General features: G+C 44.9%; 1 protein-coding gene across 2 annotated transcripts in view; it reads left to right on the top strand.

The window, feature by feature from the left end:
• The window catches only part of CDK9 (cyclin dependent kinase 9), a 1,779,604-nt gene that overhangs the window by 403,522 nt on the left and 1,360,986 nt on the right, over positions 1 to 15,096 (top strand). For both annotated transcript variants that reach the window (XM_044058348.1, XM_044058349.1), the window contains one exon: positions 1,895 to 2,061. In XM_044058348.1, coding sequence (XP_043914283.1) covers positions 1,895 to 2,061 — 167 coding nt within the window. The remainder of the gene's footprint in view (positions 1 to 1,894; positions 2,062 to 15,096) is intronic.

Raw genomic sequence — 15,096 nt, 5'->3', positions numbered from 1 at the left:
TTTCTAGGACCATTCTCTAGGGGATCCTTGACTCTTCTTCCGTCTACCAAATGTAGTTAGCCATGGTAGTCTACACATACATAGCTAAGGCTACTGCAGCAGTGATCAGTACGATGAACATAGTATGGTTGTTTAAATTGAACTTACCATAACAGTAGATGTTCGCGTAATCACTGTTGCAGTAGCTCCTCCCACCATGCATTTCCCCTTGTTTTTTGTTGTTTTTTTATGTGGACATTTATTTTTTGTTGTTCCTACCATTGCCTTTTTAGGGCTCAGCCTTCCTCTCTCAGCTGGCAGGAAAGCTCTCAAAGGCTTTGTACCGAAACTTGTCTTTTAGTCAGCTCAGCTTGAGCTGCCTAACAGTTTGTGCAATTGGAAGGTGCCCTGAAGCTTTGGAAGCTTACTGGCTGTTATATCATTGGCAGGATATAACCCATCTAGCTAAGGCTGCTACAGCAGTGATCATTTGAACATCTACTGTTATGGGAAGTTCAACTTGCATAACTGTTCTATACCATCCTCCACCCACTACACACATTTTCACTTTTGTGTATAGCTGTTATTGAATTTGTTCAGGAGCTACGTTTGGGTGAGACAGTGGTGTCACTGCCTCACAGAACCTGTTCCTTCAGTTTATTTCCTAGCTGGGTGCTTGAGTTCCTGTAGGTTTTCACAATGAACTTCTGTTTCCTCCCACATTACTAGGACTTGCAGGTAGGTAGATTGGCAGTGTCCATATTGCACCTAGGTGCACGTGCAATGTGTTTTATATGTAGTGCATGTCTTGTGATGAACTCGCACCCTGTCCAGGAATGGTTCCTGCTGTAATGCTTGCTTGTTGCCGGGATAATCTCCTGACTCCTCATGACTCTTGGTTGGACAGTGAGTATATTAAAAATGATGGCTGTATGGAAGGGCCAGCTTTTACAAAGTAAACAGACTGTTGTCACCTTATTCCGCATTTATTTATAACAGTAAATTACAAAATCATTACACAAAAGAACTGCTGATGACTCTGATCAGTATAACACCTGAATATTTGGGAATGAGAAAGACATAGTCCAATTTCAGGAAATCACATTGACAAAAGAGATTACTGAAAGTTAGGATAGTCAGATGGGATGACAAAGTGAGGAAATCTTTCTTTTTCAGAGATCTACTGCTCAAATGTACTTTATCTCAGCATCTGATACACTGGCAGTAGAGTCGGATTCCGAGATAACTTAATGTCCATCTTAAAGAAGTTAAATTCATTGATACCCATTGACTTAAATTACGTCAAACTTTTTTGAAGTGCAACTAAAATACCAAAATCATTACAGTTTGAAATGTGGGTAAGTTATACTGAAGGAGTTTAACGATTGCCTTCCTGTACATTTCTGAAATAAGAGTGGCTATAATTTTGTTTTACTAACCAAACTTATTATTGAGCTCCTATTCTAAGTTGTTTCTTAACTGTTGAAAGGGTTTTCTGCTGCATGCAGTGTTATGATGGGCAATGTGATGTTTAATTTTTCAGTACTTGAATACACATATTCTGAAAGTAGTTTATTTCTTGAACTATACTTTGCAAGCTTTTAGCAAGGAGCTAACTTGCTGCCTAGGAGAGTTTAATAGTCCAGGTGTGGAGGAGGCATTTTGTCTTAAAATGCATGTGTTCCTTTATTTATTTTTTTGAAGTTCTTTACTTATGGGAACCGGATATCTCTGTAATGAGAGAAGGGGCATGAATTTCACACTTATTAGTGGATCTTCATTTTTTTTCCCCATTTATGTTCTTTGGCCAGCTGATACAAAAATCATAGTTACTCTAGTAGTAACCACTTATTTTGACAGAAAAAAAATGTACAAATATACTACGGTAACAATGGTTGATACTTTCTCCCTATAGCAAGTCAGTACAATCGCTACAAGGGAAGCATCTTCTTAGTTTTCGACTTCTGTGAACATGACCTTGCTGGACTTCTTAGTAATGCAAATGTGAAATTCACACTGGCAGAGATAAAGAAAGTAATGCAGATGCTGCTAAATGGACTCTACTACATTCACAGAAATAAGGTAATGTATATTTGTTAAGAAGTTGATTATTGCTTGCCATTTACTGTAACAGAACATCCTAGTTTCAAAACAGAAGTGATCCAGGTTTGGGAACAAGATAGGCTGCAAAGTAGAGAAGACTTGGCTAAAAGGAGAGACATTGTAGAATATGTTTTGCTGTCAGATGCAAAATGGTAACGGTGATGGTGACTGCAAGACACCAGCTAGACCTAGGTGGTTTGGGCCCTTTTTGACCATACTTGGGGCTCCTACCTGTTGGCTACTAAAAAAGTGCAAAATGGAAGAAAATCAGACTGTGTTGGTGCACATTATTTCCATCTTATTACTGCATGTAGAAAGTGGTGAATAACTGGATCCAGACAGTGAGAAAGGGAAGGAAAGAGGAAAAGGCAGACTAGGAATATGAAAGGGGGGAGAGCACAGCAGTATGTTTGACTAAACTGCATTCTGTTTACATAGTCAGCTTTAAACCTTCCAGTTATGTCTGCCGCACCTTGTGTCAAACAAGTGAGAAGGAGTCCAGAATCATAAAAAAAACAAGTGATAACACCTCATCTGTTTGTTTCCTCTGTATCCTAAGGACAACTGTGCCTCACTTACATACGTTTCTGGTTGCTAAGGGACAGAATCAAGAAAAAGACTACTTTCAGCCATAACCTTGTAAAAGCAGTCAGTTGACCTTTCAGTTTCTTGTCTGAAATTTCCATATTTTCCACTTGAGACTCCAGACTACTCATCTTAAGAGTTTGTGTGTTTTCATTTTTAGTAACGCATTTTCTTACAGTAAGCATTAAATTCCAAGAAAGGGGATTTGTGATGATATAGTGCAGGTGTATTTAACAGTGTAATCCGGATTGATGAGTCTTAAGGAAGAGTACCACACTTTTGCATACTTACTGTAGTTTATTCTAACCCCAAAAAAATATGCTGTAGTGTTCTCTCTCTTTCTCATTTGTTTGTCTGTAAATTTCCAGCATCTCTTTTTGATATGTGCCAAAAAAAGGCTTTCTGCATTTTAGGTGCCCTGTAAAAAAATGCAGATATCTCTAAAACAAAAATACTGACATACCTTGAAAAGGTAGACTGCTTTAGACAGCAGCAACAAGTTCCTTTCAGTAGCAGAAAGAAGGCTAAAAGCCACTGAGCAGAGCTGGTCCCAGATACCATGGGGAACAGGTTATATACACCTGTAAACCTATGAATGTATCCCTGAGCTGTTAGTATACAGCTGAAATATAAAGAATAAGGAAATTTATAAAAAAGTTTTTTTTACATGTCTTAGGTAAACACTTGATCTGAGGATCATTAAAAGACTGGATTTTCTCATACAGTGTCCTTACCATCTTGGAATTCCAAATATAGTTTGCTTGGTTTGTGGAAAATGTGGCATGAACTCTGGAAAGCAGTGTTTGCACTCGTAGGAGACAGCTCAGACAAACAAAAAGATCTGCATCAAAAAAAGAGAGACCATACACCAATGAGCTCTGTAAAAAAGCACACTATTAGCGGATTAATTATTTAAATTTTCAGTGTCACATTTAATTTTTGACATGGTTGATAAATTACGAGTAACAGTCTAGAGGCTAATGGGTAAAACAGAAAAATCCAACAGACTTCACACCAGTGAGCCCCATAAATGAGGATACTGTTACAGCAGTTTTAAAGGCAGGATAGAAAGTAAAATGTTAATGCTGTGGATAATTAACTAACGGAAACGTACTGTTTACTCAGAAGAGGCTAATGATTGAAATTAAATTTGAAAAAAACTTCACACCACTGAACCCTGTAAAAGTGAGCACTGGTGGTTTAATTGTAAGGCTTGGATCATGTGGAACAGCAAAATAAAAGGTAGAATGTAAAGTCTGTATCTAAGTAAGCCTCCTAAATGCAGGCATTGTTATAGAAACATGGGCCCATTAAAAGAGGGCACGCATCTCCTATGTATAAAACATAAAAGGAAGAAGTTGCAAATTGGTATTACACTTTTTTTTTTTTTTTTTTTTGAAATTGTTGGTTAGGCTACTTGGAAACTGTAGAAAAAGAACAAGATAAGTATTTGTTAGGTGTTATTTTTAAGTACCACAAACTGCATGAATACTGAAAATTGTAAAGGAGTGGGACAGGGCATGGCAGGATGCTCCATTCTACCACAGTATTGGAGGGTAATTGGACGTATTCAAATAAGGTGGACTCCACCTCCACCATTCCCAGTTTCTCCACCCTACCTGGCTGCCTCAGCCTTTCCCCCCTTCTAAAAATTGCTGTAAATTCACTAAGTATATGAAATGAGGATGCTGATGCATCCACAGAATAAGCAGAACTGCTGAAAAATACTTTTGGTTGTCTTACTGCAGAAGGGGGATCTCGTCTACCTAGATAGTCACCTCAGCTTGAAATTGGTTTGGTCACTTATCCTAATCCAGATTTTTGTTACTGAAGGTGAAAGTGATCTGGTTTACCCATACCTAAAAGCCTGACGTTAACAGCATGGACCCATTCAGCCTTGTATCTTTTTCAGGACCAACTCTCGCAGGAGATGATTAATGTCTTACAAGAGGCCAAACAACCTGGTATCAGAAAAGTTGTTTAACTTAACAGACAGAATTCTTTCTCATGGTGCTTATCGAAAGAGATTCCTTTTCCATAGTGCAGGGAACTTCAGATCTTAACAAAATTTGCCAGAGCTTCTAGCAGCTGATCTTATGTTTCTAATCTGAAGTAGTTGACTTCATTTGGTCTTCAACCTGTGGGTTTCGGATCCACGTCTGGCCACATTTTCCAGCTATGGATCCGAGCTGCAGACTCCTTCCCTTGCCCATAATGCTTCCCTGACTCCCTTCTCCTTTCAGGTCTCGTTTTCCGCCGTAATGGTTACAAGCGTGGTTTTTGAGCTCCAGCTAGTGGGTCATGTAAGTGAACTAAAATCTGGTGTTTTCTCTCCGATTTCTTTATATTGTTTCTTCCTACATCCTTTACTTTCCTCCCACGTCTGTGTCGGACAAAAAAAAAAAAATTCTTCTCTTTTCTATCTGAAGTGTGTGTGTGTGTGTGTGTGTGTGTGTGTGTGTGTGTGTGTGTGTGTGTGTGTGTGTGTGTGTGTGTGTGTGTGTGTGCCTTTTGGGCCTGTATTGGGTATGGCAGAAGCCCCTAAGGCAGGGTGTAGGAAATGCACAGTGTGTGGCCATAAGCTATCTCTGGCGGATGGCCACACTGTCTGCGTGGTTTGCTTTGGTGCAGATCACCTTAAGTCCCCCTGTCCTGTTTGCACTGCTTTCAACCCCATGGCACTTAAGGACAGGCGGGACATACTAATACTGAAGGGGTTGCTCCCCTCTTCAGGGACTACCATCCCTTCATCTCCAGCAGGGATAGCAGCAACTGCTGCTTCTACTTCCTCTTCCCCACCTCAGGGCCTCAAACTCCCGCTAGTAGGTCCGGGGAAGAGGACAAAGCTAAGAAAGACCGTCCTCGTAAGCATTCCCCCGACTGCTCGTCGGAGGCAGGTCTGCCACCAAAAGCTAGGCCTCTGACTAGGCCTGCATCTCCTCAGTTATGCTCCCCCAGGTTCTCCCCCGAGCCCGGGGAGACTCGTAGCTGGTCCTTGGTAAGGTCTTCTCCCTACCGGCTCTCTCGACGTGTTTCGGTGGCATTCTCCCGCTCCACCCAAAGTCTCAGTGAAGCAGAGATTTATCCGCACCCAGATCTAGATAGGGGTCTTGCTGGCACCCTCTCCCTCCAGAGTGGGCTCCTTGCAACCTTTGTTTCGACCAATAACTCCTTCTCTGATCTGCTTGGCGGTTTCAGAGTTTTTGGATCCAAGGACCCTCTAGGTACCTTGACACTGGCCGTTGCCTTGAGCTTGGATCAACAAGATCGGGTCCAAGCTCTTGGAGCTGTAGCCTCTGGGTCTGATTCTAGAGGGTGCGGTCTGCTCCGAGCTTTTCGGAGCAGAGCAGCACACTCAGCATATCGACTCCTGGAGGCTCAGCTCCGTCTCCATTATTGGGTCAGAAGGGGACAGGTCTCACCTGTACTTCCCAAGAGGTTTGTTCTCCTTCTGCATTCGATGTGGTGGAGAGGGTTCTCTCTGTGTCGAGGTCTCTTACCATTTCGTCCTCTGACTCCATCGAGACCCCCTTGGCTCTGAGTGCAGTTCCAACCATCTTGCCATCTCAGATACAGCCCACTGTGCCCCAGTAAGTTCCAGTAGAACAACAAGAGGTTTGTGAGTCCTCCTTTGAGAGTCTTCCCGAGGAGGTACCCCGCAAACGTACGTGTAAGAGGAAGTACTTGGGCACTCATCCAGAGTCCCTCACAGAAGACACGAACTTGGATGAAGGGGAAGGTTCCCCAAGGTCACCCCCCCCCCAAGGATGTCTCCTTTTGGAGACATCATGGTGCTCCTTTGCCAAAGGGGGATGGTGGTCCACCCCCAAACCGACCTCAGATGAGTTTGTGTTCATGGAGGCATTCGGCTTGGGCCCATCTACCTCTTGGGTGTCCCCTCCTGCTGATCCAGTTGTGGATCTGATAACATCTAGGGTATGGAAGGAGCCAGATACCATAGAGCCAATCCCTAAATGCCCCAACAAAGTATTGAGCCCCCCGTGTCAGGACGCATTGGACTAAGGGGTCCCCGGTAGATGTTATGATGGTGGCGAGAGCTCCACAGTTCATCCCCCTGATTGAGAATCAAGAGCGATGGACCATTTTGGGAAGCGAGTCTATGCTTCAGCGACCTTCTCAGTGAGGGCGCTGAAGTATGTGGTACATGTCATTAGACTCCAGAGAGATCTAGTGAAAGAAATCACAGACTCTACCCCAGAGTCCATGTCGGCGGAGGACAAAAAGACCTTCTCCGCCTGAATGGTCACTCTTAAAGCAGTTGCCAACACGTTCGTGCGGCTGCTCTCTCATGCTACAGAGGGAGCTGCAAGGGTGGCCGCAACAGGCGTTGCTGTCAGGCGTCACGCCTGGCTCATGTTGTGCCAATTTTCGGAGCCTTTCAAGGCATCTTTCACCAATGTTCTTCTCTCTTTGGGAAATAGGTGAAAGAGACTCTGGTCCAGAGCGAGAAGGATGGGAAGACATTGTTTGCCGTCAGGATCCACTTCTTGTCTCCGCAACAATCCTTTTCCAGGAATCAGTGATGAGCGAAGATGTGATTCCGGAAGTCTCAGGTGTCTTCCTGGGATGCTCAGGATTCTCTGCCCCCCCAGAGGCAGAGGGGGGGGTCACAACAGATGCCACCCAAGAGGCAGAGGGGTTCCTAGGAATTTCAGGTCCCGAGAACCCTTCTCAGAGGGATGTGGGCAGCAGCCCTGAGGGGTTGCCCGACAGCTCATCTCTGGAGGCAGTCGAGGATCGCCTGTCACTACACCTGAAGGCATGGGAGTCCATTGCAAAAGATCGCTGGGTGTAGCGAATCATGTCCAGATGATATTTTGTCCCATTCAAGGAACATCCCCGCCCGAACAAACTCCTCCCAAATGTCCCACCCGCACAGTGGGAGGAGGCACCTCTAGAAATAGGAACGCTGCTGAAGAAACGAATCATCCAACCGGTCCCCCACAGGCCAGTCCGGCATTTACTCCAGGTTCTTTTTAGTGCCAAAGAAAATGGGGGACCTCAGACCTATCTTGGATCTGTCCACATTGAACCTGTCAGTAACCAAGACAAAATTCCGGATGGTCACTCTTCAATCTATCCTGCCCTTTCTGCAAGCTTCAGACTGGATGCGCTCGATCTATCTCCAGGATGCATACTACTACTTCAAAATGGACAGGCGCTCCTGGTGGTTTCTTTGCTTCCAGCTGGGAGCCAGTCACTATCAGTTCAGAACCCTTCCCTTTGGTCTCATCACAGCCCCCAGGGTGTTTACCAAGGTGATGGCGGTTGTAGCGGCTCACCTGAGGCTCCAGGGTATTCAGGTCTTCCCGTACCTGGGCGATTGTTTTTTTGCTGCCCCATTAGTGTATCTACTGTGCCAGGTCAGGGATTATTTCATTCAGGTTTGCGAGCAACCTGGGTATCCCCATCAATCTGAACAAGTCTTCTCTAGAGCCAGTCCAAATTCTGGACTGTATTGGGGCACGTTTGGACACTCTTCAAATGAGGGTTTTGGTCACCCTGGACAGGGTACGCAGTTTAAAATTGCATGTCTTACAAGTTTGTCACACAAGTCCCCACAGCCAAGGCACTTCTCAGAGCACTGGGGTCTATGGCGGCCATGATCAGTCTCCTGCCGTTGGCTCGCCTTCATATGAAAGTACTTTAATGGACACTCGCGGTTCAGTGGTCCCTGATAGACCTTCCTCTCAACCTTCCAGTGAGAATCTTGAGGGTATGCAGGGAATCCCTTCAGTGGTGGATTCATTCTCTAGATATCCTCAAGCGACATTCCTTTCATCCTTTTTTTCTCAAAACCACAGTGACCATGGACACCTCCCAGTTAGGGGGGGGGGGCACTGCTCGGGAAGGACGGTCCAAGTTATCTGGATGGATTGCATATCAATGTTCTAGCGATGAGGGCGGATGTTCATTGTGCATACAGCTGCAGTCATAACAGATGGGTTCTCCTGCCGTCAGGCGGGTCCTCGGTCAGCCGAATTCCAAAGTCTAGGTCCGGCGTCGGTTGTCGTCGCTTCTTCCCTGACGTCAGTGCGACAGGGGTATAAAGGAACCAGCCTACACCATTTTCTTCAGTCTTTCTTGCCGCGCGGTGCCCGAAGCAGAAGCAGTTCGCAAGTGCCGGTCGGCCAGCTCCTGAAATTACGAAAATTTTTAAACCGAAGTCTTCTTGAAAGCTAAGTACCCCTTTGGGGAAACTTTTCTTGCCTCAGACCGATGTCAGACAAAGTTAATAATTGTATTTCATGTGGGAAGCAAATATCGCATAAGGATTTCCATTCCCTCTGTATACCTTGTTTAGGCCCAGACCACGACATCTCGGTCTGTCGCTTTTGTGCTACATTTAACAAACGCACCATTAAGCGTCGGGCGGAGTTCGCCCAGCATTATTTTGGAAAAACATTTAACTATGTTATGTTTTTGTTATCACAATTGAAAAGTAAAATGTCACAACCTGAACAACCAGACTTGAAGGAGTTGCAGGATTTGATGCATAGTGCAGAACAAGTGGGTAAGCATACCTTACAATGTGGTTTTGATGCTCTAGAGGCCTCATGTAGAGCTGCTGTTACAGGATCAGTCATACGTAGACCTGCCTGATCATGTCAAAGCTAAATTACTAGATGCCCCTCTTTAAAATGATGTATTCTTTGGTGCTAATGCTGAGGAGGTATTAAGGAAATGGAGGGAAAGGCTAAATCAATGCAAACTGTGAAAGATTTTCTACAGGTACAACCCACCACGTTTCAGTAGAAATTGGCCTTCCAAAAATTGGTCCTTTCCAGCCACGGACAGACCCCAAAGAGGCAGATACAGGCGCCCGAGGTGCAGAGGAACCTCCCAAGGATCCTTTAGAGGCAGACAATGGCAAGCTCCTACACAAAGAGGTGGTGAGGATAACTCGCAATCATTCAGAAAGCAAGCCCAATGACTTTCCCCTTTGCATGCCAAGCAAGACTCAAATGGCAGCCCCCTTAGGAGGAAAGCTGGCATTATTTTCAAAGAATTGGCATATTGTTACAAAAGACAAATGGATCCTGGACATTATAAACAGAGGCTACAGATTCCATTTTCACACCCTTCCAAAAATGAGAGGCATGCCAAACCTGCTACACAATCAAAGGGCAGAGGCACAAAGGCAAATTACAGATCTCATAGACATGAAAGCTATTCAAGAGGTACCTACGCACGAACAATGTCAAGGTTTTTATTCAAGGCTATTCCTGGTACCAAGGAAGGGAAAAGATTGGAGACCTATTTTGGACCTGTTCATCCTAAACACATTTCTACTCGTACCAAAATTCAAGATGCTCACTCTACAGCAACTTCTTCCCATGCCGGGCAAGGAGTCTTGGCTGGTAACATTGGACCTCAAGGAGGCATACCTGCATGTCCCAATCAGACAAAATTGCAGAAGATACCTCAGATTTCTTGCAGGTTCAACCCATTATCAGTTCTCTGCATTGCCCTTTGGCTTATCTACTGCGCCCAGAGTATTCACGAAATGCCTGGCATCAGTAATTGCCTACTGCAGACTTCAAGGGATACAAATATACCCTTATTTGGATGACTGCCTGATCCAAGCGGACAGCAAGCACATTCTTCTGAAACATCTGGCTTATGTAATAATGCTGTTGAGCTCTCTGGGATACACAGTCAACAAAAAGAAATCAAGGCTAATACCCTCTCGGAAGATAATTTTCCTGGGTGCCAACTTGGACACAAACACTCAGATGGCCTACCTCACGCCAGAGAAGCAGGGGCAACTAACTCAATACTTCAGAGCACTAGCAAATTGCACCAGGCTGACTGCAAGGAAAATCCTGCAGGCTCTGGGATTCATGGCATTTTGCGTCTTACTAATCCCATGTGCAAAGCTGCATATGAGGAAACTTCAATGGTACCTAAAAAACATATGGTCTCAACACAGCCACAGTTTGGAAACAATAATACCACTAATTCCATGTCTGCAAAAGGAATTTCTGTGGTGGGCTCAAGCATGCCAAACAAACACAGGCCTTCCATTCAGCAAGCCTCAAGCAAATCAAGTCATCACAAGAGACGCCTCGGACTACGCCTGGGGGGCGCACATGACAGATCGGTGCATTCAGGGCAAATGGTCCCAGAAAGAAAAGCACCTTCACATCAATCAAAAGGAAATGCTAGCAGTAATAAATGCTATTATAGCTTTCAAGGACCTTCTGCAACCAGGTCAACTATTGATAAGAACAGACAACACCACAGTTATGTGGTACATAAACAAACAGGGAGGAACACATTCATACCCCCTATGCAGACTGGCCATGTCACCTTGGAACATGGCCATGGACTTACAAATCGAACTATAAGCACAGTACTTGCCAGGCAAGGAAAACACGCTGGCAGACAACCTAAGCAGAAATATGACAGATCCACACGAATGGAAGTTGCATCCAAAAGTTTTTACAGAAATAATCCAAGCATGGGGAAGGCCAGGCATAGATCTCTTTGCCTCCCACAAAAATCACCAATTGACAAAATTCTGCTCAAGGATTTTCCATCCAAAGGCCTGGAGAGTGGACACTCTCTTTCAGTTGGACATCAATGACAGTTTATGCCTTCCCACCTCTTCCTCTGCTGCCCAAAGTTCTATTGAAAACCAGAGCAGACAGACCAAAGATGATTCTCATTGCTTCGGACTGGCCAAGACAACACTGGTACCCACTCCTGAGGAGCCTGACGCATTCCCCACCATGGACCCTGCCTCTAATGCCTCTTCTTCTGACTCAGCACAGCTTCAAAACTCTTCACAGCCAGCTAAAAACACTAAATCTAGCCGCATGGAAGATTCCTTAGCATCACAACAGACCCTACTCTCCAAGGAGGTGCAGGATGTCATTTTGGAGGCCAGAAGGCCGTCAACTAGAAAAGCTTACTCCGCAAAATGGAAACGGTTTTGTGTCTGGAATGAGAAAAAGGGCCAGGATCCTGAAAAACTGAATTTACCTCAAATACTACAGTATTTAGCTGAGCTGCTAAGCAGTGGACTTTCATTCTCCTCCATCAAAATCCATGCCTCAGCCATTTCTGCAGAATACAACACTGATCCACCCTTATTCTCTCACCCTCTCTTAAGACAGTTTCTCAGAGGGGCTAAGAATCTAAGACCCCCAAGAAAACAACCAATACCTGCTTGGGATCTCAATTTCATTCTGGAAAAACTGACCTTGCCTCCCTTTGAACCAGCTGCCTCATCAGATTTGCAATATTTGTCCTGGAAAACAGCTTTCCTTCTGGCTATTACCTCAGCTCGTAGAGTTTCAGAACTACAAGCTCTCATGGCTGTGCAGCCTTTTATCATCTTCCATCAGGACAGAGTTTCCTTACGAACCAACCCGTCCTTTATGCCTAAAGTGGTATCCAGGGTAGCTTTGAATCAGGCCTTACACTTACCTACCTTTTATCCTAATCCTCAAAACAAAGGGGAGAGATTACTACACTCCTTGTATATCCACAGACAACTATGTTATTATCTGGACAGAACAAAGCCTTTCAGAAAATCAGAACCGCTCTTTGTGTCCTATGCTTTAGGAGCTCAAGGAAAGCCAATTTCGAAACAGACAATCTCAAAATTGGATAGCCCACTGCATACGCTTTTGCTATTCTTTTCATGGCAAAACTGTACCTACAGGCATCAGATCTCACTCCACAAGGGCCACAGCTACCTCTGCAGCTTTCCTCAGAGGAGTTCCTACCAAAGATATTTTGGAAGCAGCCACTTGGAGTTCTGTACATACCTTCTCCAAGCACTACCACCTACCATTATACTCCAAAACTAGAGCAGGCTTTGCCACTGCAGTCTTGCAGGGCATCCTGGCTCCTCCTAGTTCCACCTAGTGCCTACCACCCCTTTCTTAGCTTTGGGATTCTACCCATCTATTATGACTGCAGCTGTATGCACGATGAACATAGTACAGTTTTGTACCTACCATAAATGTAGATGTTCGAGTGCTAATACAGCTGCAGTCCAAGTTTCCCTCCCTCCTTCCCCTCTTGGGACAGGCCTATTGGCTAACACCTCCTCATACAACCTGATTGGGGTATTCATTTATGGTGTATTTGCTTGCAACTACTGTATTTTGATTATATTGCATTGCTTTATTACACAAATTTATGTATTGCTTTCCTTCTGGGAGCACCTGACATCTGGGGCAAGAAAAACTGAAGAAAATGGCGTCGCTGGTTCCTTTATACCCTTGTAGCACTGACATCAGGGAAGAAGCGACTACAACCGACGCCGGACCTAGACTTTGGAATTCGGCCGACCGAGGACTCGCCTAACAGCAGGAGAACCCATCTGTTATGACTGCAGCTGTATTAGCATTCGAACATCTACATTTATGGTAGGTACATTTATGGTAGGTACAAAACTGTACTTTCTTCTGGCATTGCAGGCACTTCATGCCCATCTTCCTCTAGGGATGATTGCCATTCAGACAGACAATATGTCATTAGTCTGGTACATCAGCAAACAAGGGGGAACCAGATCTTATCCCCTCTGTCGAGAAGCCATGAGAGTGTGGGAATGGGCCACCAGCTGCTTTCTAGTAGCAGCACACATTCTGAGGCAGTCCAACATTCTAGCGGACAGGCTCAGCAGATCGATCCCTGATGCTTTATGAGTGGTCCCTGAATCCTTCAGTAGCAGAGCAGATCTTTCAAAGTGGGGTCAGCCTTGCTGCGATCTCTTCGCATCTCCTACCAATGCGAAGTGCAGTGGGTTTTTCGCTCTGAACCCCCCGGAAGAGGAAGTCCCCAGAGATGCACTGGTTCATGCTTTGCCTCCCGGTCTCCTCTGTGCTTACCCTCCTGTTCCATTTATGTCCCAAGTTTCTTCAGAAAGCTCGAAGGCTGGCGAGCACTGTGATCCTCATAGCCCCATTCTGGCCTCACCTGGTTTGGTTCCCCTCTCTGTGGTCTCACCTACTTGTCCCTCCATGGACATTGGATACAGTTCCGGATCTTCTTTCTCATTCCTCAGGGATCCTTCACCCAGATCTGGACAGTCTGAAGCTCACAGCTTGGCTGCTCCGGTTCCCATGATTATCAAGACTCCCAGATTGTCATCCCCTGTAATGTCCATTTTGGTTGCGGCTCACAAATCCTTCTCCAGAAAGGTGTATCGTAGTAAATGGAGACTTTTTCCAAATGGGCCACTCAGCAGGCTTTGGACCCTTTCACGGCACCTCTTTCAGTGGTCTTAGACTTTTTGGCAAGCATCTTCCATCAGGGTGCTAGTTCTTGTGCAGTTAAGGTACAGATGGCAGCTATCTCTAATTTCCATGTGGGGGTGCATGCGACTTCCCTGGCTTCTTCCAAACTTTGTAAGACCTTCCTTAAGGGTCCTTTTCTACTTAGACCTCCAGTGAAGGACCCCATGCCTCCGTGGATCTTACCTTAGTGTTACAGGCTTTGGTTTCTGCACCCTTAGAACCTGCAGAATCAGTGGGTTTGCAGTTTTTGACATGGAAACCTGCTTTCTTGATGGCTATTACCTCAGTCAGAAGAGTGTCAGAGCTTCTGACTCTTTCCATTAAGGTGCCTTACATGATCTTTCACAAGGATAGAGTGTTGTTGCGTACTAATCCATCTTTTCTTCCTAAGGTGGCCTCTGAAGCCAGTATTAACCAGACTGTAAATTTACCATTTTTCCCCCAACTTCCAGAACAAAGGAGAATACAAATTGCATTTGCTTGATGTTCACAGGCAACTGAGATTTTATTTACTTAGGACGAAACCCTTTTGCAAGTCTGACCAGCTTTTTGTGTCAATGCTAAACCTTTTTTAGGCAAGCCAGTTTCCAAGGCAACAATTGCTCACTGGATTTCCTTGTGCATTGCTCGTGCTTATGCAGTGAAAGGTAGGTCCCTGCCAGTACAAGTTGAAGGCACATTCCACCCAATCGATGGCTATGTCAGCTGCTTTCTGGTCTAGGGTATCTCTGGATGATATTTGTTCGGCAGCTACTTGTTCTTCATCTCATGCCTTCATTTCTCATTACAAGCTGGATATTGTGTCTCAGAACTGATCATCCTTTGGTTCTGCGGTGCTTCGGAATATCCTTCCATGAGGGCCACCCAGGAATTTTATGGTAGCTGGGGACTCTGTCCCACAGGTTGAAGACCAAATGAAGTCAACTACTTCAGATAAAGAAGTTATGTACTCGCCATAACATTCCATCTGAGTAGTTATACTTCATTTGTCTTCAAACTTCCCCCCTCCTTCCCCCTGACTTTATCATGGATGCAGTCTGTATTTAGTTTGCATAAAGTGTGTGGCCCTTAACTCTCTCCAGGCCTGGGAGTGTCATGGAGATTCTTGTTATAAGCTGATATTGGGTCGGGTATATGATACTTCTTAGGCAAC

This window comes from Protopterus annectens, chromosome 16.part0 (genome assembly GCF_019279795.1).
Source record: "Protopterus annectens isolate FY-2018-M chromosome 16.part0, PAN1.0, whole genome shotgun sequence".
Lineage (NCBI taxonomy): Eukaryota > Metazoa > Chordata > Ceratodontiformes > Protopteridae > Protopterus > Protopterus annectens.
The sequence above is the reverse complement of the archived record's forward strand: the minus strand, read 5'-3'. Positions and strand labels throughout refer to the sequence as shown.